At 43.0% G+C, this 24,043-nt stretch overlaps 1 protein-coding gene across 7 annotated transcripts in view; it reads right to left on the bottom strand.

Annotated features, from left to right (window-relative positions):
- Positions 1–24,043, bottom strand: part of Fry (FRY microtubule binding protein) — a 374,882-nt gene that overhangs the window by 163,397 nt on the left and 187,442 nt on the right. For all 7 annotated transcript variants that reach the window (XM_076923845.1, XM_076923846.1, XM_076923841.1 and 4 more), the window contains one exon: positions 19,071–19,270. In XM_076923845.1, coding sequence (XP_076779960.1) covers positions 19,071–19,190 — 120 coding nt within the window. In that variant the 5' untranslated portion in view covers positions 19,191–19,270. The remainder of the gene's footprint in view (positions 1–19,070; positions 19,271–24,043) is intronic.

A 24,043-nucleotide genomic window follows, 5' to 3' on the forward strand; every position in this document is an offset into this window, starting at 1 on the left:
ACTGCTGAGCCATCTCTTCAGCCCCACTTCTATCCCAACTCTCTTTGCTGTTTCTGGTTCTTTGAAACAAGGTCTCCTTAGACTAGCCTTGACTCCTCTAGCTTCTACGGCGATGGGATTACAGGTGTGTACCTGCTGGCCGGGCTCTCAACTGTCTCCTTAGTCTACACCTCTCTGCTCAACATGAAGAACTGACATTCAGGAAAACGTAGACTAAATTCAAAATGAAATCTCCCCTCACATAGGCTGAAATAAAATTTGTCAAAAAGACAAAAAATAAGCTTTGGTAGATCTAGAAAAAATGATGCCCCTTGTAAATGGTGAACAAAAAAATGTGAATTATTAGAGACTTTAAGGAAAACGGTATGGTGGCTGCTCAAAAACCAAAAACCAAACCAAACCAAAACCAAAACTATACAAACTCACATTAAAGCAGCAATTCTGCTTCTGAGACTATAGCGTAAAGAAGAGAATTCATTATGAATATCTGCACGGCCATGTTCCCTGAGGCACTGTCCATGACACCAATTCAAGGATACCCAATGACTATCAGTGAATACGTGGATAAAGGAGTTGAGACACTCTACACAGTGGGATACTAGTCAGCCTGAAAGAAAGAAGATAAGCCTGTCCTCTGGGACACCATGTATGAACCCGAAAGATGCTATGCCGAGTCATGGAAGCCAGGCACAGAGAGAAAATTCTATGTGTATGCGATAAATAAATATTTACAAATTATACAAAGAAGCTGATGCTATAAGCAGTCCTGCGTTTTTGGTGGAAACCTCAGACTAACAACTAAGAGATTTATTTTTATTTTTAAATATTACTACATAAGAGCTGAGGCATAGGTCAGTGGTAGAACACATGACCAGCATGCTCAAGGCCCTAAATTCAATTGCTAATAATATAGAAAAAAGAAAACAAACAAAAAAGAAAGAAAGAGAAAGGAAGGAAGGAAGGAAAGAAAGAAGGAAAATGGATGGGTAGATGGATAGATGGATGGATGGACAGACAGATGGATGCTGGGGCTAGAGAGACGGCTCAGCAGTTAAAGCTGTTCCTCCAGAGAACTGGGATTTGGTTGTCAGCACCCACATTGGGTAGCTCACGATGGCCACTAACTCTAGTTCCAGGGGACCCGGTGCTTTGTTCTGGTCTCCAAGGGCACTGCACTCGTGTGCACACACAAGTGCGTGTGCGTACACACACACACACAAACAAAAATAAAGTTTACAAATCACTTAGTTTGTGTCCTGGGACTTGATAGAAGCGAAGTTGAAAGGCATATGTTTCTATTTCCTTTCCTGTAGAAATAAAATAGTCGGCTTACTAGACCATTGTGGAAGACAGTTTTCTAGGTACCTACTTGCCAGGTGGAACTGGTGAACTGGGCCATGTGATTTGATTGTCACAAGACACTGCAAAAATAGTCTCAGCAGTGACAAGGGTCTGCAGACTGCCACTGTCTGCCATCAAGCTGTGATTTCTCCAGGAAGCATTATGGAGTTACTTATCTTTGTTTGTATTTGGGGGGGGTTGTTGTTGTTTGTGTGTGTGTGTGTGTGTGTGTGTGTGTGTGTGTGTTGTTTTTGCTATGGCAGGTAAAATGCATTTTAAAGACTGAAGGCTGATATTGAAAATTGTCCTAGTTTGGCTTTTATTGCTGTGAAGAGATATCATGACCATGGCAACTCTTACAAAGGAAAACATTTAGTTGGAACTGGCTTACAACCTCAGAGGTTTAGTCCATTATCATCATGGCAGGAAGCATGACAGTGTCCAGGCAGACACGGTGCTGGAGAATAAACTGAGAGTTCTACATCTTGATCTAAAGGCAGCCAGGAGACTGTGTGCCACACTGGGCATAGCTTGAGCACAGGAGACCTCAAAGCCCACCCCCCAGTGATGATGTACTTCCTCTAACAAGGCCACACCTCCTAAGAGTGCACCTCCCAATGAGCCAAGTGCACAAACACAAATCTCTGGGGGCCATACCTATTCAAACCAGCACAGAAACCAACTTGACACACTTGGAAAGAGGGAACCTCAAATAAGGAATTGGCTCCATCAGACTGGCCTGAGAGCATGTGTATGGGATATTTTCTCAATTGCTAAACCATGGAGGAGGGAGGGCCTAGTCCAGTATGGGCAGTGCTATTGACTGGGCAGAGGAAGCCATGAGGACCATGCTGGAAAGCAGCATTCCTCTGGGGTCTGTTCCAGTTCCTGCTATGGCTTTCTTTGATGTTGGACTTCCTCTTTCCCCAAGTTGGTTTCCATCAGTGCTTTATCACAACAAGAGAAGGCAAACTAGTACAGGGATTTAAAAAAAATATATAAAAGATATACATATAGATATACATACATGAATGAATGTATGCAAGTTAACTTTTATTTGGCCAGTGTAAATAAATGTCCTTGAAAAACTTCATATATATTTAGCCTATCACACAGACCCATGGCTCCCCACTTCTCCAGTCACAAAGACAACACATACCCAAGGCTGATGCAAGTCCCATCCCTGCTCTGGCTGGCCTTGAACTTGTGCCAGCCTTCTTGAGCACCGGCCTGACAGGTATCATCATAATCTCAGTCCACACCCCTGAGGCCTCCCCCCCACCCCCCAGACTTAGGAATTAACTTCCCTCTCTCATTTGGGGAGTATACTATGTTCTTATTGGCTAGTGAGCCTTTCTGCAGTTCTTTGTAAATCCAGCTAAAATGCCAACATTAACATCAAAAGAGGTGGCCATCAGGTCCCACAGACATCCTTGGAGCAACTGTAAGTGAATATTTCTGCTTGGAATTTTCTCTGTTCATCCAGGAGTGAGAGGTCACTTTGTACTCAACCTACAGGCTGGGTGGAGGGCTGGGTAGCATGTGGTTGCTGCCACTTGGGGAGAAATTGGGTCAGTGGTCCCCTCTGCCTCATCACTGCCCACAGCTCTGCCATGACTCCCTCAGAGAGATCTTTGGAGCCAGCCTCCAATACCAGCTCCCTGTCCCAGCTTTCAAGCTTGCAAAGGCCCAAGATTCTTCCTTTTCCCAGCCCACTGCATGGTGCAAAACCACTTTACACTGAGATGTTTGCATGAACGACGCTCCACATGCTGTTCCTACGTGTCTGAGGCGCCAGACAGGCTGCAACCTCTACCTGTTTTAATATTTAAAGGTCCTGGGGTAGAGCAGGCTTGGTGCAGGGTTAGACATGAGACCCTCCACCTTATGTGTGGATGTGTGAGCTAAAAATTAAAATGTATATATTAATATTAATATAAGTGGTACTTTGAATATGCTTGGGCCAGGGAGCGGCAATATTTGGAGGTGTGGCCTGCTGGAGGAAGTCTGTCACTGAGTCTGGGCTTTAAGACTCTCTTCCTAGCTGCTTGGAAGCCAGTCTCCTCCTAGCTGCCTTCGGAACAAAAGGTGGAACTCTCAGCTCTTCCAGCCCCATGTCTGCCTGGACACTGCCATGCTTCCTGCCTTGATGATAATAGACAGAACCTCTGAACTTGTAAGCCAGCTCCATTTAAAGGTTGTCCTTATAAGACTTGCCTTGGTCATAGTGTCTGTTCACAGCAGTAAAACCCTAACTAAGACTATATATGTATATAATATATGCATATATATATATATATATATATATATATATATATATATATATATATATGTCAGGTGTGGTGGTGCACACCTTTAATCCCAGCATTTGGGAGGCAGAGGTATGAAGAGTTCTGTGAGTTGGGTTACATTCAAGTTCCAGGCCAGCCAGGGCTACACAGTGAGAGCTCATCTCAATAAATAAACAAATAATAAAATTTTATTGTGGAAACTTCTGACAAGGTTTACCATTTTAAATGGATAATTCTGTGCCATTAAGTACACTTATGGTACTATCAATCACCTCTCCTGTCAGTTTTATGAGCTCTTTTTGTGTTGGGAGCTTTTATTTCAACCATGACAGACACTGAGACCCACAAATATGCAAGCCAGTGATTCTTAGTATCTATGCCTTAAAGTCATACATGATGACAGAGTTGGCACCCTGGCTTCTGTGATAGTTTTTTGTAGCTTGGTACTACAGCAACACAAATACTTACACATAAGTTCAAAAACTGGGAATACATCAACATGTGAGACCCAAGGTCAACCCAAAACAAATACTGTCACATGTCACAGGCCACACCTACAGAGGAATTCCCTTCTCATTCCTCCTCAAAAGAGGATTCAGCTGCTGCTGCTGTTATGTGTGTGTGCACATGTGTGTGCATATGTGTGTGTGTGTGTGTGTGTGTGTGTGTGTGTGTGCATATGTGTCCAGGCCAGTCACATTCCAAAGTAATTCTTTACTGCATATGGCAAGGAGCTCATACACACTGTGCTTCATGCTGACACATTTGCACACACACATGTAGGTGGAGGTACACAGGCAGGAAGTATGTCAGGATGTATGCATGTCCCTGATTGGATGAAGGTGGGAAGGAAGCACATAGCCTTATGGGTTTTGTCTTTATAAGCTTCAGATTAATGTAATTTGGAGCCATACTCTGGGAAACCTGCGTATGAACCTGGCCAGTGTCCATTGTCCTGGTGAGTATTTAATACAACTTGCTTCAAATTTGGTTCACAAACTGTGGTAGTGGTCTTATTCTCGCCGGCGGCATTAACATTACCTCCTCTTCCATACAAGCTTTTGTTGGCACCTACTTTGGTAAGCAGATCCTCCCTCTCACCACATGGCTTCCCCACCCTTGACACAGGTGGGATGCTATAGGAGTGACTATGCCCCTGTGCACCTGGAAGATGGCTTTCTCAGTATCCCGGGGTCCTGAAAGAAAAGGACATGAAGATGGGAAGAAGATGTGTGAAGGATGGTCTGAGGGGATGTGTCTGGGGTTCGTGTAGAATGGGATGAAGGGCTTGGGGAATGAGCGAATGAGCGGTGGATGTGTTTGTTGGGGGGGGTGGGTCTTGGGGAAACAGAAAGGAATGTGATGGGGCTGGAGGGAAGTGGAAAGTTGAGACAGGTATGATTAAGATATGTTATTCATGTATAAATATTAAAGGAAAAAGAAAAATATTCTAAAAGAGAAAGAGTCCAGGGCCAAACTGGGTTATGTAGTAGGAACCTGTCTCCAAACAAAATAATAAAAAGTAAACAGAAGAACATGTGTCTCCTGTGCCAAAACTGGCTTGGGTATCTGTGGAGTTGGTATTTGCAGGTTTAAAAGGCTCCTGGAGCCAATCTCCTGTGAATCTAAGTTCAGAGAGTTGCCACAAATCAGCCACGTGTGTTTAAAAATGACTCTGTGGCCAGATATATACATACATATATATGTGATATATATATATATATATATATATATATATATATATATATATATATATATATAAAATTTAAATCATATACTGCTTCACTTGGAAAGATGGTATCAGCTGTTCTCCAAACCCACTTCCACAGCTGGCCTTCTGATGGGGCTGCAGGAGACCTGCTCAACTCCTGGTTCCTTCCGCTAACAGTAGGGCATGGGGGACAGACCCTGCCTGGTATATAGCCAGCTCCGCAGTTCACTGAAGCCAGCTTTTCTCCCCTTGAATTAAAGAACATGGCTCTCCCAGCCCCTCGGGGGTATTCTCTGTCAGAAGGCTTCTGCAGAGGGCCAGGGTGTGGCCTTGCTTGTGTACCTTATCAGCTGTGTTCTAGCTTCCTGTCAGTTTACCATCTTTCCACACCAAGTGCTCTCTCTATAACGCCTAAGAAGAAAGGTGGCCAATCATGCCAGATCAAACAGGCCAGATCTCAGCTAGAAGTCTCCAGAGGCCTATGGCTCAAAGGCAAGCTTATCCTAGGAATTCAAGAAACACACTAAATATATCACTTCCCACTTGTAGCTTCTTAGAGGGTCCTCCCAAATTACAACTGGGACCCACACAGATTAGATTTCCGGAAGCTAGAAGACTCAAGTTATAACATCTGTGGAGTCATACCCATCGGCATGCTTAACCCAGCAGAGGTATGGGGCTCATAGGATTGATACTCAGACTGTCAGATGTGTCATCTGCCTGGCTCAGGACCATCCTAGTAGGCCTCAGGTAAGACAGTAGATGGAGGAATGTGTGAGGGCACAGGATGGGGACCCCCAGCCTCCTGGATAACCTGGGAGCCTCTTATCCTCACTAAGATCTGGGTACTATTTAGGTAAGATGGGGAGGAAAAGAAATTTAGTCACAGCATTGAGACAATGAGTGGCACAGAATATTGAATGTCATCCTGTTAGTGGCCTGTAAGCATGGCTGTCACTCTCTTTCAGAAATTTCTTAGTGTCCTTACTATTTAAATCATGTTAAGATGGACCAGTGTCCTCCTGTATAACGAACGTCCAGGAACTAAAAACAAATCCCACATGTTCTCTTGCAATCATGCATACTCCTAAAGTATTAATACACTTTAACTTCAACTTCTTTGAATGTTCTATATATAACCAGAAAGTTCCGTTATAAAAAATACCGTGGAGGTGTATTATACAGCACAAACATCCTTCTCTCTTAAGAAAACCAAAAAGCCCACATTACTAGAAAAAAATTTAATATTTTTAATATAGATTTATTCATTTTTTACTTTATTAGTGTGAATGTTCGCCTGCCTGTATGTCTGTGCACCATGTGTGTGCAATACCCGTGAGGCCCAAAGAGGATATTGAATTCCCTGGAGTTATAGACAGTTGTGAGCACCGTATAGATGCTGAGAACTGACCCAGGTCCTCTGAAAGGCAGAAAGTGCTCCCAAATGTAAGCCATCTTCAGCCCCAAGACATTAATCTTGATTGTTAATTTGACTATTAAAAAATAAAACACCCCAAGCCGGGCAGTGGTGGCGCACGCCTTTAATCCCAGCACTTGGGAGGCAGAGGCAGGCAGATTTCTGAGTTCGAGGCCAGCCTGGTCTACAGAGTGAGTTCCAGGAGTTCCAGGACAGCCAGGGCTACACAGAGAAACCCTGTCTCGAAAAACCAAAAACAAAACAAAACAAAACAAAAAAAACCACCCCAAAATAACAAACACTCAACTAACCATCAGATTTGGCAAGTCTTGAGACTTGAATGTTTGCTCCTAGGAAGATGTTTTGTGGAAAATTCACATTATATAAATTTATATCACACATCGTATACGAGCTGGCGAAAATGTCAAAACTCAGATGACTCCCCCCCCCCCCATTCTTTATTAGGCAGAGGAGGATTCTCAGTGGTGTGATATCCCATCACCATGGTGACAGTGTCTTTTAGAGCAGAGGTCTGGGGACCCAATTGCTGCAAATCCCCCCTGTGTGGGGGATGGGACAGGCACCTGAGGGTAGGAACTATCTTCACCATCACCACCCCCCCCTTCCCGAGACAGGGTTTCTCTGTGTAGCCCTGGCTGTCCTGGAACTCACTCTGTAGACCAGGCTGACCTCGAACTCAGAAATCCGCCTGCCTCTGCCTCTCAAGTGCTGGGATTATAGGCGTGCGCCACCACTGCCCAGCAGGGTAGGAACTATCTTGATGACTATTGGTGTACAGATTGGCTGCTGCGCAGATCAGAGGCATGCCTGTTTGTCCACAGGCAACAGTATTTATTGTTCTGTGACACCCTGAGCATGTCCTAGTAGTGACTACCTAGAACTGGTTACAACCCTCAGCTTTATAGGGACTGTGCTTGCAGCAGTGGACACATCTGCTTCCCTTTTTATTTCCTTCAGAGAATAAAACAAATTTCTATAAGTAAAACAACATACACCGACCGATTTTTACCCAAAGCATTGGGAAAAATAATTCAAGATCAAGACAATGATACGGACTGTCCCAAAGAAGTCAAAGATACAGGCAGGCAGTTTTCTATCTGGTGGTGGTGGTGGTGTGTGTATGTGTGTGTGCACGGGCACGCGCACCGTGAAGCATGATGGGAGACCCAAAGCCCTTAGGACTATCTGGGTACTCATTTTTTGAAATGGAACCTCTTGAGGCGATCTGTCCTATTTGCGGCTGGCTCTGCTCATGTCATCGGAGCTTATTTCTCTGTCAAATTTAACAGTTCCAAGACCAAATCCATTATCTGAACAGTGGAGGGGAAACGTCAATTAAATTTGGCTACCAAGTTAATTTTCGTTTTTAATTGAAGAAGAAAATGGCTCCGAGACACTCTTCTCCTTCTACAAGAGCCACCATGAAACGTGAGCTATGACCTTCACTCATTTGTTTCTGAGTTATAGTCTCTATTGTTGATAACTGCTATTTTTATTGCCCCAAACTTACTGTTCTACGGCCTCACTATGTCTAAGAACCAGAATTTCAGTCCGTCTGGCTGGATCTTTGTGTACCCCTTCAAGTCCTTGCTCCATACAGGAGCTCTTCACAGCCTCTACGTTCATCTCCCCCAGCTGCCCCTGTCCCAGCCGGCCATCACCATGCTTGCTCTCTTTCTGGTCACCACTGGCACTCTTCTGTTTCCCAGTGAGTGGCCTGCACTTCTGTCTACTTCTGCCTTCTCTTCCCTGTTCCCTGCCCCTCTATCTTTGGTTTTGACACAGAGGGTTTCTTTTTGTATAGCTCTGGCTATCTCTTTGTAGACCAGACTGACCTCAAATTCCCAGAGATCTGCCTGCCTCTGCCTCCTAAGTGCTAGGACTAAAGGTGTGTGGCACCACTGCCAGCACTCTCAGCACAGAAAAATGTCATCCCCAGAAGCCCTAGAATCTCCAAAATGGTGGCCATTATTTGCAGCACTCTTTCTCTTTTGACCTCCAGTTGCACTGAGATGTCCCCGACAGTCCCTTTCTTTTCCACTAGAATCACTTCTCACCCCAGTCAGCTCTCACTTTTCTCCATGGCCTTCACAGTCTTGCCTCTAAAATATTTATAGTCTGTAGTGTGTGTGTGTGTGTGTGTGTGGTGGGGATATTTAGAAAACAGTGCCCGGTCTGGCTTGTTCTGGGGCAGCTACTATGTTCCTGCTGCTCCTCGGCACTGACAGGGGCTCCTGCTAGCTGGATGCTCAGGCCCTGGCACCCACAAGACGCCAGTGTGGGGGATGACTCTGCCAGTCCACCATGCTGCATCCACAAAGCTCGGCTGAACCCCAGACAATATCTGCCATCCTCTCAGTACTCGTAGAAATGAGACTCTTAAAGCTTAATGATTATCTAAAGGATTTATATATTTAGAAATGCTCAATCAACAAGATGCCCACACATTAGAGTTGTTACCCAAAATCTAACCTTTTGATAGAAGTTGCTACCCAAGACAGCTTTCAACCCATCTGTGGTTCTCCATGACTGATAGCCTCCTTCTTCTCCTCCCCTTCTTCTTTTTCTCCCCTCCCCTTCCTCTTTGTCTCCCCTCCCCTTCCTCTCTTTCTCTCTCAGCTCCACCTCCTCTTCTACTGCCTAATCACCGAGCTCCACTGTGAATACAATGTAGCAGAATAAATATCCTGCAGTGTTGAAGCATCTTGGGGAAATCTCCTGGAATAGCCAAGCTTGCCTCCATTTGACCTAGGACTTGAGTAGAAAGAAATCCCCAAAGGTATCAGAAACATCATGGAGTGGAGTATTGTGTGGCAAGAGATACAGGTATGAATAGATACCAATAAGATATCTAATATCGAGAGTCGGATAACTGATCCTGTGACTAGTAGATATCAAGATTTGTGTGGGTTAAAGTTGCTACCAAGCCATAGCAAACATCTCTACTGCCCAAAATTATGCTGATAACTTTAGAGATGTGTAAACTTAAAATGCTATGTGGAAACACAGCCACGCTACATCAAAAGGCTCAAGAGTTACTAGCATCCTGGATTCATTTATTTGTTTATCTGTTTGTTTAGTTTGGTGCCGAGGCTAAAACCTAGGGTCCTGTTCATGTAAGGCAAATTCTCTGCCACCGAATGACACCCCTAGTCCCTACAACTGAATGATTGTGAATAGTTCTAAATCATGTCCTTCTCTGCCATGGCTCAGGACAATCCTAGAAGCAGAGACAGAAAGACTGCAAGAAAACCACAGGGAGCGGGTAACATGTTGAAAGAGTATTTGCTGGATAGGACAGGGCCATTGAGCACATGAAGTCACAAGACTGAGACTACGTCTACATAGCACAAGATCAAGCCAGTCAAAAATCACAGCATGAATAGGGGGAAGGACTCATGAGTTCCCCCCCCCCCCATCTGAGGAGCTATTGGCTGTTATAGTCCCTGGGAGAGGGATAGTCAACTTTCTTCTGGGGCGTGAGACTGACAGGCTGCCCATGCTCCAGTAGTTGGACTCACACATACATGCATATAGACAACTTTAAACAGACTTGGTGTGTATTAGATTAAAAAATGAGAAAAGGGGCCCTTGAAGTTTGGAGGGAGAAATGGCAGGGAGAATAGGGAAGAATTGAAGGGGAGGGACCAGGAAGTGGGTAAGATCTAAACATTCTATGCATGTGTGAATTTTATTAAATAAAATATTTTTATTTTATTAAAGAAATTTTAATAATATAAAATAAGTATATAATAATATTTAATAAAATACCTTTTACATTGTGTGTGTGTGTGTGTGTGTGTGTGTGCACCGTGACCTTTGAAGTTCAGATGACACGCTGAGAGAGTTGCTTCTCTTCCTCTATCAAATAGAATCTGGAGACTGGATCAGGTTGCCAGGCTTGCTGACAAGCAAGCCTCTCTACCTGCTGAGCCGTCTTGCTGGCCCTTGAATGAATTTATATTAGTATCTTTTTGTCCCTATAAAGCACAAAACCCTTTTGTATGATCTCTTACTTGTGTTAAAAAAAAAAATGATGCCTCCGTCAGTTTCCAAAAGAAGGTACAGATGACAAAGACAGAGTTGAAATGGAGAAAAAAAAATCAAACCAAAAGAACATTGAAATTCCATCTCATCCCAGGCTGCATGGTTGTCATCAAGAAGAGAAACTTACAGCTACGATGCTGTGGGGATGAGGAGCCCCCTAGTTGCTCGAGAATAGAGTAGCCACAGTAGAAAAACAGTATGAACGTTCTTCAAAAGGCTAAAAATAGAATTAGCTTGTGATTCATGTAGATTTCTCCCAGGTAGATACTTGAAGGAATCTAGGCCACCGTACAGCAGAAACTCCTACCCACGTGTGATTATGGCACTATTTACAGAAGCCAGCGTATAGGCCAGGATTAAGCACATCAACACAGGATGATAAAGAAAACCTGGTAGATAAAGACAGTGGAGTTTTACTGTTTACATTAATTATAAAGATGCAAGGAGATGTGTTATCTGCACAAAGGTGAATGGAAGGAGATGTGTTATCTGCACAAAGGTGAATGGAGTTGAATAGCATCATTGCATATGACTTCTTCCATATGTAGAACAGAGATATCATAGGTGTGTATGTGTGTGTACATACATACAGACACACAGACGCGCGCACACACACACACATTTGATGCTTTCTTGGCACCAGAGTCACTGTTTTATTTATTGGGAGAGGTGGCCACTCCCAACACCCATGCGCATATGGGCAACACTAATTCAACCCAGTAGATTATAAAAAAGGACATGAAACTGGGAGGGGGGCAGGGGGTCCTGGCAGAAGCTGCAGAGAGGGAGTAGGGGGTGGATATGATGAACATACACTGTACACATGTATGAAATTTTCAAGAAATCAATAAAAATGTTAAAATAAATAGATTACAGCCCCACCTATGGAGGAACTGAGCACTACTGAATTGGAACACAAAGCCCTTTGATCTTTTTTTCTTCCCATTTCGAGATACTTCTCACATGGTTTATTTACATAGGTTTCAATTGGACCACAGTGGGGCATTCATTCCATTTCATTTCACAGATGAGAAGTCGTACTTAGGAGCCACAAAAGAAATGGTTTTCACCTGCTTGATTCCAAGCATGAAAACCAACTTCAGGTTTAGCCACAGGCAGAGAAAAGCGACTCTGTGCACTCAGCTGGGAAAGCAGCTCAATCAGCCGCTCTGTGGACTCTTTCCTCAACTGTTATCTCCATGTTTAGCCAACGCCAATGCTCTGGTCCTGAGTTACAGTGCATCTACAGCAGCGGTTCTCAACCTGCCTAATGCTGCAATCTTTTAATACATATTCCTCATGTTGTGGTGACCCCCAACTCTAAAATTATTTTCATTGTTACTTCGTAACTGTAAGTTTTGCTACTGAAATGAATCATAATGTAAACGTCTGATATATACATACATACATATATATATATATATATATATATATATATATATATATCCATCCCCCCTGTGGTGTCAAAACCCACAGGTTGAGAACTGCTAGTCTACAGGTTTCCTGGAATGACTTGTGAGATTAAGGGGCAGTGCCAGCCAAAGCTGCCTCATTACCGGGCAGCTAGTTCAGAAATGACTAGTTTAATTTTAAATTAAATTTATAATTTAATTGGCTGAAAAATAAGCCAATTCCTTGTCAAGCATGACATATGTATTCCCATATGACTAGCTATTCTCCAGTCTCTTTTCTGAACAGTATCACTCCTGCCTTCATCCCTGCCCTCGGCAGGGAGCTCAATATAGGTTGTTCTCTATGAACTTTTATCAGACACATTGAAGCAGCAGCAGCAGCCTCAGATTAAAGAGGATTTTGGTCAGAAAGGGAAGCAGATTTGAAACCACTGTGCAGAGATCTGAAGGCTCTATCTCCTCTGTTTACACACCCTCAGCCAGCAAACACACAATGCTTTCTTAGCACAGAAGGACTGCCAGGTACAATGGTATAGAGAATCCCCCTCTTTCAGGCTTGCCTGTCTTGACACCTACCAGGGTAATGTTCATGAAGCTTTAAACACAATCAAAATCAACAGAGTTAGGATCTGGCAGATAAAAATCCTGTCCCCAGTACAGAAGAATTTCCCAACTTGTGGACTCCTTAAATATTTAAGAGGGTTCCAGATGAAAGGATATGATGTTTATGATATCTGGAAGTTGGAAAGGACATAGGCTATCTGAGGAAGAAATGCAAAACAATGGCTAAATGTCTGATCTCTGGACTACATAAAAAGTAAAACTAATCCATAGAATTATTGTTTGACTGATTAATTGATAATTTTTGATTGATTTATTTTAAAGATTTATTTTTACATGTATAGGTGTTTAGCCTCTGTGTGTGTGTGTGTATGTATGTATATATATATATATATATATATATATATATATATATATATATATATATCATGTGATTGCATGCAGTACCTGAGAATGCCCATAGATGGCACTAGATCCTCAGGAATTGGAGTCACAGATGCTTGTGAGACACCAAGTGGGTTCTGGGAATGGAATCCTGTTCTTCCAGAAGCTTAGCCAGTGTTTTGGCTGCCAAGTCATCTCTGCAGTCCTGATCAGTTCATTTACTCTGGGGTGGGGGTGGTACTGGGGACTGAACCGATGGACTTGTACACACTAGGCAAGTATCCTACCATTGGGCTACTACATCCCTAGCCAAGAATGAAAAAGGTCTGTTGTGAATAGCAAACATCCCGACTGGCTCTGCTCTTCTCAGACAGGTTCTAAAGTCACGAGGGAAACCAGGGTGGGTGTGTTTTCACTTGCCCAGGGCTTCACTGCTTAAAGCCATAATCAAGTTTAATTAGAACCGGAGTCACTGGTCCCATATATATTGCCAGCAGTAGTCTCGGTTCTTATAGGACAGTATCTCGCTTATGTCAGGTAAACACCGAATTGTCCCCATGCCAGTTCTAAAATCAGCTCCCAGGAGATGAAGCTGGAGGCAAGGGATAGAGGTTTGTCACAGACCCTTCTTCCAGCACCTGGAATGCCATCATTAACACTTTAATGAATTATTACAGCTTCCACCAGCCCACACCTGAGCTTCCAGCTGAGCACAGGGTCAGTATCTAAAAGACCCTGCCCAGGTCTGAGCCACTGTGTATCACGTGAGGAAGTCACCCAGGCTCAGGCAAACCCCACCTTCACAAGATCTTCCATCCTGAAAATACTTGCAACTTGGCTCTCTCCCTCCATTTTGGTCTCTGCTGGAGGACAAGATGAAAACTACATGAGCTGGCTGCTTTTGAAATCATTTGCACATTTACCTTTTCAGAGTCTCCAAAGTCTCCAAAACCCACCACTCTTTCAGACTCTTTTGTCAAGTGAGGTGAGATTTTTTTCCCTTCCTGTTGGATGTTCTAGGCTCCGGCATTGGCCAATGCCCCAAATATAGTTTCCATAGCAGTTCTTTAAAGAGACAATGGAAAGTTCCAGAAATGCAAGAGTTAAAACATTCGTTGCACATATTAGGACTATGACTGTTCTTAATAGGGCTACAACTGGCTCTCTGAGTGCTCTCATCTTATAGTAGACAGAGCTGGGTCCTGACGATCACCTGATACATGAATCACCTGCAGTTTTGTGATGGAAAAGTAAGTTTCTTGAACATCAAGCCAGACTATAGGAAAGGGGTCAGACAAAAGAGCCAGCCTGGGAAGATAGAACATTTCTTGCAATTCTGGACTAACTGGAATAGCCTATCTTTTCCCATGGTGGGCTGCCTGCCTGGCTTTTCTGAATGACCTGGCACTATGCTGTTTCTTGCTGTCTCTGTGTCTGCCTAGCCTCAGGTCTTTATGACAGTTGGTCTCTGAAAACCATCACTGCTGGACTCACTTCATATCCTGGTTACCCTGCCATGGTCCTCAACATTTACATATATGGTGGTTCAAATGAGAAATGTTCCCCACAGGCTCATTGGTTTGAACACTTGGTCCCCAGTAGGTGGCGCTGTTCTAGAAGGTTATGAAATGTTTAGGAATTGCAGCCTTACTAGAGGAAGTAGGTCTCTGTGGGTAGGCTTTGGCAGTTTATAACCCTGCCCCACCTCCAGTTCATTCTCTCTCAGCTTCATGTTTGTGGTTGATAATATACTCTATCAGGTTTCTGACCCACTGCCTGCTTTCAGGTTCCTGTCCCACTGCCTGCTGTCAGGTTCCTTCACCATAATGGACTCTCTCTCTAGATCCACAAGCTTGAAAAGACTCTTTTTTTCCTTAAGTTGCTATTTTGTCAGGAAGCTCTCTCACAAACAGAAAGCATCTAATAGGACATCCATGGAAACCTAAGTACTTGTTGGAAACACAGTGAGAGGGTGGCCTTGTCTTCAGTTGTGAACTTTTATTTGTTGGCCTCAGTCTTAGTTAGGGTTTCACTACTGTGAAGAAACACCATGACCAAGGCAACTCTTATAAAGGTTTACTATCGTCATGGTCCAAAGCATGGCATTGTGCAGGCAGACATGATGCTGGAAATAAATTCCTGCTGCTTTTTCAACCAAAAATTCAACCCCCATGAAAATACAGTTTGTACCATGGTCTGAGATGCACATACAGAAACAAAAGTCCCATAAAACAATGTCCACTGTTAAAAAAAAAAACTTTAATATTCTTTATTCTACTCCACAGAATTATTCTAATTCAATGAGGACAATACCTTGTCTGAGAGGATAAGATGGTAGTTCTAATAAAGTATATGCATGGTGTGTGTGTGTGTTGAGAGAGAGAGAGAGAGAGTCAGTGATGGGCAGGAAGAGAAGCTAAGAATTACATGAAGTGGAATAGTCATCACTACATGGTGGCCACAAAGAAATGGGTTTATACAGGTGCATGGTACAAGTAAGACAGATTGTAGCTGTGGCCAAATTAAGAGATAGAAAAATGTGAAATGAGGGCTTCAAACAAGATGAAAGAGACAAAGGTACACCTAGGACAAGTCATCAGACAGGATCAGAGGAGAAAGAGTTATCACCCCTGTCACTCTCCACTATGTCCATCTTGGGGACATGCTGCCCCACACTAGGCACTCCTGCTTGTACACCCAGGCATTTACTCTGCCTTTCATCAGCTTGGGAAGCAAACCAAGAATTCCAGATGCCAAAGGCAGAAAATTGGATCAAGAGGAACATGGAACTCCTGTGCAACATCTGGAAATGCTGAGTGGAACACATGGGTTTCTAGAACTCAGACCTGAGCTGAGGAGACACACAAAGGGCAAGGGATGAGATGGCATCGCAGCTGCCCAAGGGAGGGCTCTTTATCTCAAGATCCTGGAAGTATTTCTGCTGTCTACAGGAAAATAACAAAGGAACCCTGACGCCCCAGTGGTGGGACATTGGAAAGACAAGACCTAATATAAATTCACCTCCAAAACACTGAGGACAATCCATTGTTGGCAAACATTACCAGGCATAACAAACACAAACACGGACCTCTGGAAATTGGTATTACAGCACAGTCACTTACAGGAGGACAGAAAACATTCACTTAAGGTGACTGAATGCATAAAAGAAACCCGGGACTGTAAGAAACAAAATACAGCAAAGCCCCAGAAACCTTTAAATAGATATTAATAGAGAAATAAACAGGACCTCTAGGGATTAAAAATTTAATTGCTGAAATCAAAATTCTGTTTAGAAGGATTAAGTAACATATCAGATAAAGCCCAAGTTCTCTTGAACACTAATGAACTAAAATATAGGTCTGAGAAAATTACTCAGAAATCATTCGAGATGATGTGTTAGTAATGGGAGAAGAACAGCAAAACAATGCGTGATATAATACATGAAGACAGTAAAAAATGTGTACGAGGAGCCCGATGGTGGCGGCACACACCTTTAATCCCAGCACTCGGGAGGCAGAGGCAGGTGGATCTTTGAGTTTGAAGCCAGCCTGGTCTACAGAGTGAGTTCCAGAACACTTGGGGCTACACAGAGAAACCTCGTCTCAAATTAATAATTAATTAATTAATTAATTAGTACTGGAAATGTGTAAAAAGGGAAAAAATGTGTAAAAAATGTGTAAAAAAATGTGTATGATAATTACATAATGAATGGTCAAGTATTTTCCATTCTTGGTGAAAGAATGAGTGATATAAGTCTGAATTCAAAAAGCTTAAGAGTCTCAAACACAAAAATAAAAATAAATTCACATGCAAACACAGAGTAATAAAAGTACAGAACTCCAAAGGTATGAAGAAAACCATAAAAACAATCAGAGAAAAAGTAAATCATCTACAAAGAAATAAACCAGGAGATTTTTCAACAGGAACCACAGAGGCAACTGAGTGGAACAGAGCACCAGAGGTCTAGTCTAAAGGTCTAAAGGATAAATGAGTTCCACCCAGAATTTTATACCCAGCTGAACTAGCACCAGAGACTGGGTGGGGAGGCTGAGCTGAGAAAAAGTGAGCCCTTACTTTGACTTTTATGCTTTAAGATAAAAATATAAAAATGACATAGATAACCTCACTTAGCTTGCTTAGCTCACAAGAAAGACAAAACAAAGATAACAATGAACAAGAATATAGGCAATCAAATGTCCCCATGAAGCATTAGAAAATAGAATACAATTATTGACTTTTCCATCAATATTAATGACTCTGACTTGAGCATCTTTTGGGTACAAATAGAAATACTGCTGAACAACTGAAAGATGTTTATAAAGATATTAATGAAGAAGAAAACTGAAATCTGATTTCTGTAGGACATTTTTAGTGTTCATCATTTTTCCTCCAGTAAGGATAGCTCTTTGGGTACTAAAAAGTCATCTATAGAATTTTAAACTTTAATGAGCCAAGGTGCAGGTTCTACTGTTCACTGTCTATTGAACCGTTACAGTAACAGCCCTTGGGCATCATCACAATTACTTTTTCCTCCTCTGTTTCTCCTTCTACAAGGTTCTCTTCTCTCCCTAAGGCTTTAGATAGGATTATATCCCATGTCTTTCATCCATCAATCTTTATTTGAAATAGAAATAACACCAAATTGACTAAGGTATTAAATAGAGGAGAGACGGAGACATGAGTTCAAGGCAGGTTTGCTACAAATCCAGTCTGAGACCCTGTCTCAAAACAACAACAAAACCCAAAGAGAGTGTTAAGCAAAGAATCAATGTCAACTGCTAAATAACCTTTCTTCAGATTTTACAACTAAAGTGCCTAATGACTTTTAGAACATGAAAAACCTTTCCTTTGTATTTGGCTCTACAGAAGCATGTATGTTTCTATGAGGGTTAGACTGAAAGAAAATAATATTCCTGTTTGGAAAAAAAACAGGAAATAGCCCCAGGAGGTCAAGTTTATGACATTCTAACTACAGAAGAAAGTAAAAACAAAACACATGCCCCAGAAGACCCTGCTTAGTGTGTAGTCATATTACCCATATTGCTTTGCTTTCCATGTCACTAGTTCTTGGTTCTCCTGAGTTTCTCCAGATGTAGCTTTGAGGATATCAGCCCCTTCATCACCTAAAGATGTTTGCTTTTGAACAAACATGGGTCCTTCCCATTACCTCTCTTCTGGGCTTAAGGGAAGCAGCCTGGGTCTTGGGCTCAAAGAAATATGCCATATAGGAAGTCTCATCTTTAACAATAAGACCCTCAAATAGAGGGTCACAGTATGCCAAGCAATGACTATTTATCTCTGTCTCTCTCTCTCTCCCTCTCTCTCTCTCTCTCTCTCTCTCTCTCTCTCTCTCTCTCTCTCTCTATCTAAATATCTACAGTATGTACATGCCTTGTAGCTATATTTGAAAGCAGGCAGAACAAGTAAGTATCAATCCTCCATGTCCTCTGCTTCAGTTCCTGTTTCTGTGTTCCTGCTCTTAAGTGCTGCTATGATTTCTACCAATGATGGACTATGAGCTGAAATAAATCCCTGCCTTCCCAAGTTGCCTTTGGTCATAGTGTTTATCACAATGGGAAATCAAACCAAGATAACAATGTTTGCATATCATTTATGTATATCCTCCTGAGTAACTTAAAATCATCTCTAGGTGGCTTATAACATGCACTACAGTGTAAGTGCTAAGGGATAGTTGCTTTCATAACGTACTGTTCCAGGACTCATGTCCTGTTCAGTATATGCAGTATATTCCCCTACCCCAGCTCTCCATATTTTGATCTGAGCTTGGCTGGGTCAACAGACCAGGAACCCATGGATCTAGGGTACCAGTCATGTTCAGAACAGAGATGGATTTAAGAAGAGGGCCTTTCATGGTCTGTACTCACCAAAGGCTCTGCCATGATGATTCGAATCTTACGCTCCGCCTGAGTGGTGAAGTTCACAAATAAACTCTTGAGGACATACTCTCCTGGCTTGCTGTCTGGGTCCACATTGATCGGCAACATGGCCGGTGGTCCTTTCTCCCTGTGTGTGCCTGAAGCAGGTGGGACTGGAGGCTTGATGTAACCGTTGCCAACTGGAGAAGCTGAAAAAACAGAGTGGATTTTAATGGATGAAAAAAACATCATAAATATTCAGATGGTGTATGTTAGTAAATCATAAATGTAAAAGTGGATCATAAAAAGGTTGTGCTGCAAGCCATAGCCTGGTCATATTCCTTAGGAATGGTGTTAGAATTTAAATATTTTGATCATATGATGTTGTTTTTTTACAATTGAATACACCATCCCCAAAACCATCTTTCACATGGATATATCTTAAATTGTATAACATTTTAGATGTTTGGAACTTAAAAAAAAAATAATCTAGGCAAGTAGATTAGGAAGAATCAGAAAAGTGATTTCTTGTCTAGGTTTTTAATGGGGCTCCTTCTTTTCTATGTTTCATAGCTGATGAAACTCATGACTCATTGCTTCCACAAATCTCTAAGAGCCAATTTGCAAAAGCTCAGCTGGCTGCCGCTCTCAAACGGATGCACTGCTAGAAAGAAAAGATCTCAGCAGCTCATGCTTACAATCCTAACTTTGGGAGGCTGAGGCAGGACAACCTCTGTGAGTTCAAGGTCAACCTGGGTAACATAGGTGAGTTCAAGAACAGCTTGGTCTTCAGTAAGAGGAGGGGAAGAAGGTTCTGCCTGCCTTTTTATGCCCCTTTCTGCATAAACTCACCTGAGAAGCTTCTAATTGCATAATGTGGTGGTTTGAATACACTTGGCCCAAGGGATGTAGAACTATTGGGAGGTGTGGCCTTGTTGGAGGAAGTGCATCATTGTGGAGGCGGGCTTTGTGGGCTCCTAATGCTCAAACTCTGCCCAGCGTGGAAGAGACCCTCCTCCTAGCTGCCTGCAAAAGAGAGTCTCTTCTGGTTGCCTTCAGATTAACATGTAGAACTCTCAGCTCTTCCAGCACCATGTCTGCCTGGACACAGCCATGCTTCCCACCATGATGATAATGGACTGAACTCTGAAACTGTAAGCCAGCCCCAATTAAATGTTTTCTTTTAGAAGACTCGCCTTGGTAATGGTGTCTCTTCACAGCAATAAAACCCTAAGACACAGTAGATGGTAGTTAACACAGAGACCCTCAACTGGCCAAGGTGCAGAGAACAAGAGACTACAGAGGGCTCAGCTCTAAATGGAATACCCACCTTCCCACCAAGACTCAAAGATCAGAGTGTAAGAACCGGAGGCGGTGCATAACTACAAGAAAGCAGTGTTTTCTGGAGGCAGCCAGCTATTTGCACGTATGATTCACAGTGGATCTAACAGCACACATGCACAAGAGGGGGATCTGGGTTGAGCTGGGAGAGTGAATATATTCAGGACACATTGCAAGACACTTGGAGTTCTCAAAGAACCAATATCAAAAGGAGACAAGAGGCTCTATTGATGACATCCAAGATGTGGATTGGATTTTTGATCCTCATCACCACTGGGCCAAGTTACAGTGCCTGTTTTGGGTTTTACAAAATATGTAAAGTCATATTTGTTCTGATTCCCAGCAGGGGTAGCCACCAAGGCTTCTGGGATGGGGGATGGAGGGGGTCATGGTCTCCATACAGAACCCAATTTAATGGAAAAGTGTTTTTAATCAGATAGCTTCTAAAAATAATTTTATTTATGAATGCAAATGCTATATCTGTTTTTAATGGAATTTTGCTGTGTAGAATTCTGAGTATAGGATATTTGAGTGTGGTGGCATAAGCCTATAACTCCAGATACTGGGGAGGCTGAGGCAGGAGGCTCATTTGAGCATAGAGTTCAAGGCCAGCCAGGGCAACAAGTTGAATGCCTATTTCTTTTTGTTTTGCTTTGCTTTACCTCTTTAAAGGAGTCTCACTCTATAGTCCAGATTGGCCTCAAACTCGGAGCCAATCCTCCTGCTTTAGCCTCTCAAGTGTTGGGATGACAGCAATCTGTCACCATGCTTGTCTAAGAGAACTGTGATTTTCTAAGAGAAAAAAAATTCTAGCATCCACCAGCCAAGTACCAATCAGGTGTCAATTATCCTGTGAAGAAAGTAAGATCAGGTGAGCATAGGATAGAGATAGCAGGAACAAAGATGGTGGGACAGAGGTGAAATATGGCCTTTAAAGGGAACATGTGGTTTGGGGTGATGAGGTACAGGCATTAAGGGGAAGGATGACAGGAGGCAGGAAGCCCAGCTTATGGAGAGTGTTTATTCTACAGGCAAGTAGTCCAAGTCAGCAGACAGAGGTCTCTGTTGCTCATGCCTGCCTGGCCTCCAATGTTCGTGGACATCTTGTGTAAATAGGGCACTGCCTCAGCTCAGAGGGACACCGTATCTGCACTATCTTCCTACTGTATCAAGGTCACCATGCTTCAGAACCAGAGAACTGAATGTCAACCTAAAACCTTCCTTTGGAAACAATGCTCTATTATCCTGGTGTCTCACGGGGCTGGATGCATTTCTGGAGGCCAGCAGTAACTGTGAAGACATAAGATCCCGAGATCACGAGATCCTGGGACTAAACTCGTAATGATAGCGAGGTGCTGTTCAGGACAGTGACCCTTGGCACACCCCTGGCAAAGTCACAGATAGCTGAGATCCAGGCACCAGAATACCTGTTGTACAAACTCTCTGCTCATAAGCCCAAAGTACTCATCCACAGCTATTTTTAAAAAGAGTATCCTCCTGTATCTGATGTCTTTGTATGTAGAGTCTACGCACATATCAAGCCAACAGCCCCTGAGTCGAAGCAGAGAGTGAAGGGGAAGCAGTCTCTGGTTCAACAATGGCTCTGGGTTCACACAGTCCAGCCCTGAGAGATGGTGGCACAGGAAAGGTCATGGGTCTTCACCTTTGAGCCGAATCTACTCCCCTGTTTCAGAAAGCCTTCTTTATCTCACCGTCATCAATTTCCAACAAGTACTAGCCTCTGTCGATATCATTCTCAGGAAGAAGCTCAACAAGGCTTTTAGTGAAGTCACTTCTTACTGGAGAACTCCGTATTTGAGAATCAGGAAATCTGCACGGCTTGGTCATCAAAATCGATGCCAGCTTCTCCCTAGTATAAGCCTGGTGGTACGTGCCTGTAATCTCAACACTTAAGAAGGGGAAGCAAGAAGAAAAGAAGTTTGAGGCTAGCCCAGGCTATAGAACATTCTATCTCAGACAATGACAACAAATAAACCAAAACACCTCTAAGAATAACGACATAAAGATCACCCTTTATTTAATCATACCATAGATAAAATCACCAGCCCTTCCTTCCCCTGGGCATTTGCTTGCTTTTAATCCACACATCACTAATTTCATTTGTTCAAAAAGAGAGAAGAAAAGGGAAGTGAAAAAGAAACTCTCTTGTTGAGTTTCTAACTTTGCTACAGTCTTCTCTTCTGCCTTCTCCTTTCCTCAGCTTTTCAAGACACCATGCGTAGCCCAGGATAGCCTCAAGTCCTTCCTGTAGCTGACGATCTTCCTGCCTGCTTTACCAGCATTCCCAGGACTAGTGCAAGCATCCTTCTATGATCAGTAGAGGACTACCTCAGCTACAGTTAAAACGATGCTAGGAGGAAGAGAAAGGCAGCCTCTCTGTCCCCCCATGCGACCCCCAGAAGCTGAGAGCACAGCGGAATGGCGGGCAAACGGACCAGTCCTTGGTTGGAATTTGCCATAAGTAAATTCCACTTCCCACTGGACACAAGCACTTACTCCTCACTCACTTCCAGACAGCAGGTGCTCAATGGGCATCTAGGTTTCAGGCCCTGATCTAGGTACTGGGAATATGTTGGTGATGAGAGACAGTGTTTATTATTACTGTCTACTTTTCGACAAAGCAGATTCATCACACACACAGACCATAGATACACAAACATACACACAGATACACATAGATATATACAGACACACACAAACACACAGATACACAAACATACAACACAGATACACAAACATACACACAGATACACATAGATAACACACACAAACACACAGATACACAGACACATAGATATACACACACACAAACACACAGATACACAGATACACAAATATATAACACAGATGCACAAACATACACACAGATACACATAGATGCACAAACACACAGATATACAGACACACAAAATATACACAGAGACACACAGATACACAAATACACACAGAGATACATATAGATAACACACACACAAACACAGACACACAGACACATAAACATATACATAAAGACACACACAGGTACACACACACACACACAGAGGTACAAACACACAGATACACACACACACACACACACACACACACACAGAGTTAGATGACACACAGACTGTCAGATGATGGGTTCCAAATGGAAAGAGAATCTGAAGCGAAGCCCCTGCGTCCAGAAGCCTCTTTCTAGGCTTGACAAGAGGCAGCCTGAGATGCTGGGACTCAGGCTGAGAGTCAGGGATGGAAGCCAGGCACGTTTGTATGTGTGTCTAAGAAAGTCTAGACACACGTGGCCATCAGGATCTGCTTTTCTAGTTCATTCTGTGTGCTGTCCTGTATCTGTGCCCCCATCTCCGGGGAAACAGAGTCAAATGTCCAGCAGGTACACGGCACCTCTTCCTTGGTTCACAAAGTACGTGCCTTTGAAAAGAGGGCCAGTCCCCCTGGTTTTCCATCCAGTTGCCAGGATGGACAGAGCACACAGCCAGCTTTTTAAAGAACTGGGTGCTGTTTACAAACACTCCCCTTCCAGAAGTAATACTGAGGATTTGAAGTAAGATGCCTCAGTATCCCTACCCTGACAGGTAGCAAGCAACCCTCTGAAGTAGGTGCACTTCTTAGACATGGTG

Source organism: Arvicanthis niloticus, chromosome 24 (assembly GCF_011762505.2).
Source record: "Arvicanthis niloticus isolate mArvNil1 chromosome 24, mArvNil1.pat.X, whole genome shotgun sequence".
Classification (NCBI taxonomy): Eukaryota; Metazoa; Chordata; class Mammalia; order Rodentia; family Muridae; genus Arvicanthis; species Arvicanthis niloticus.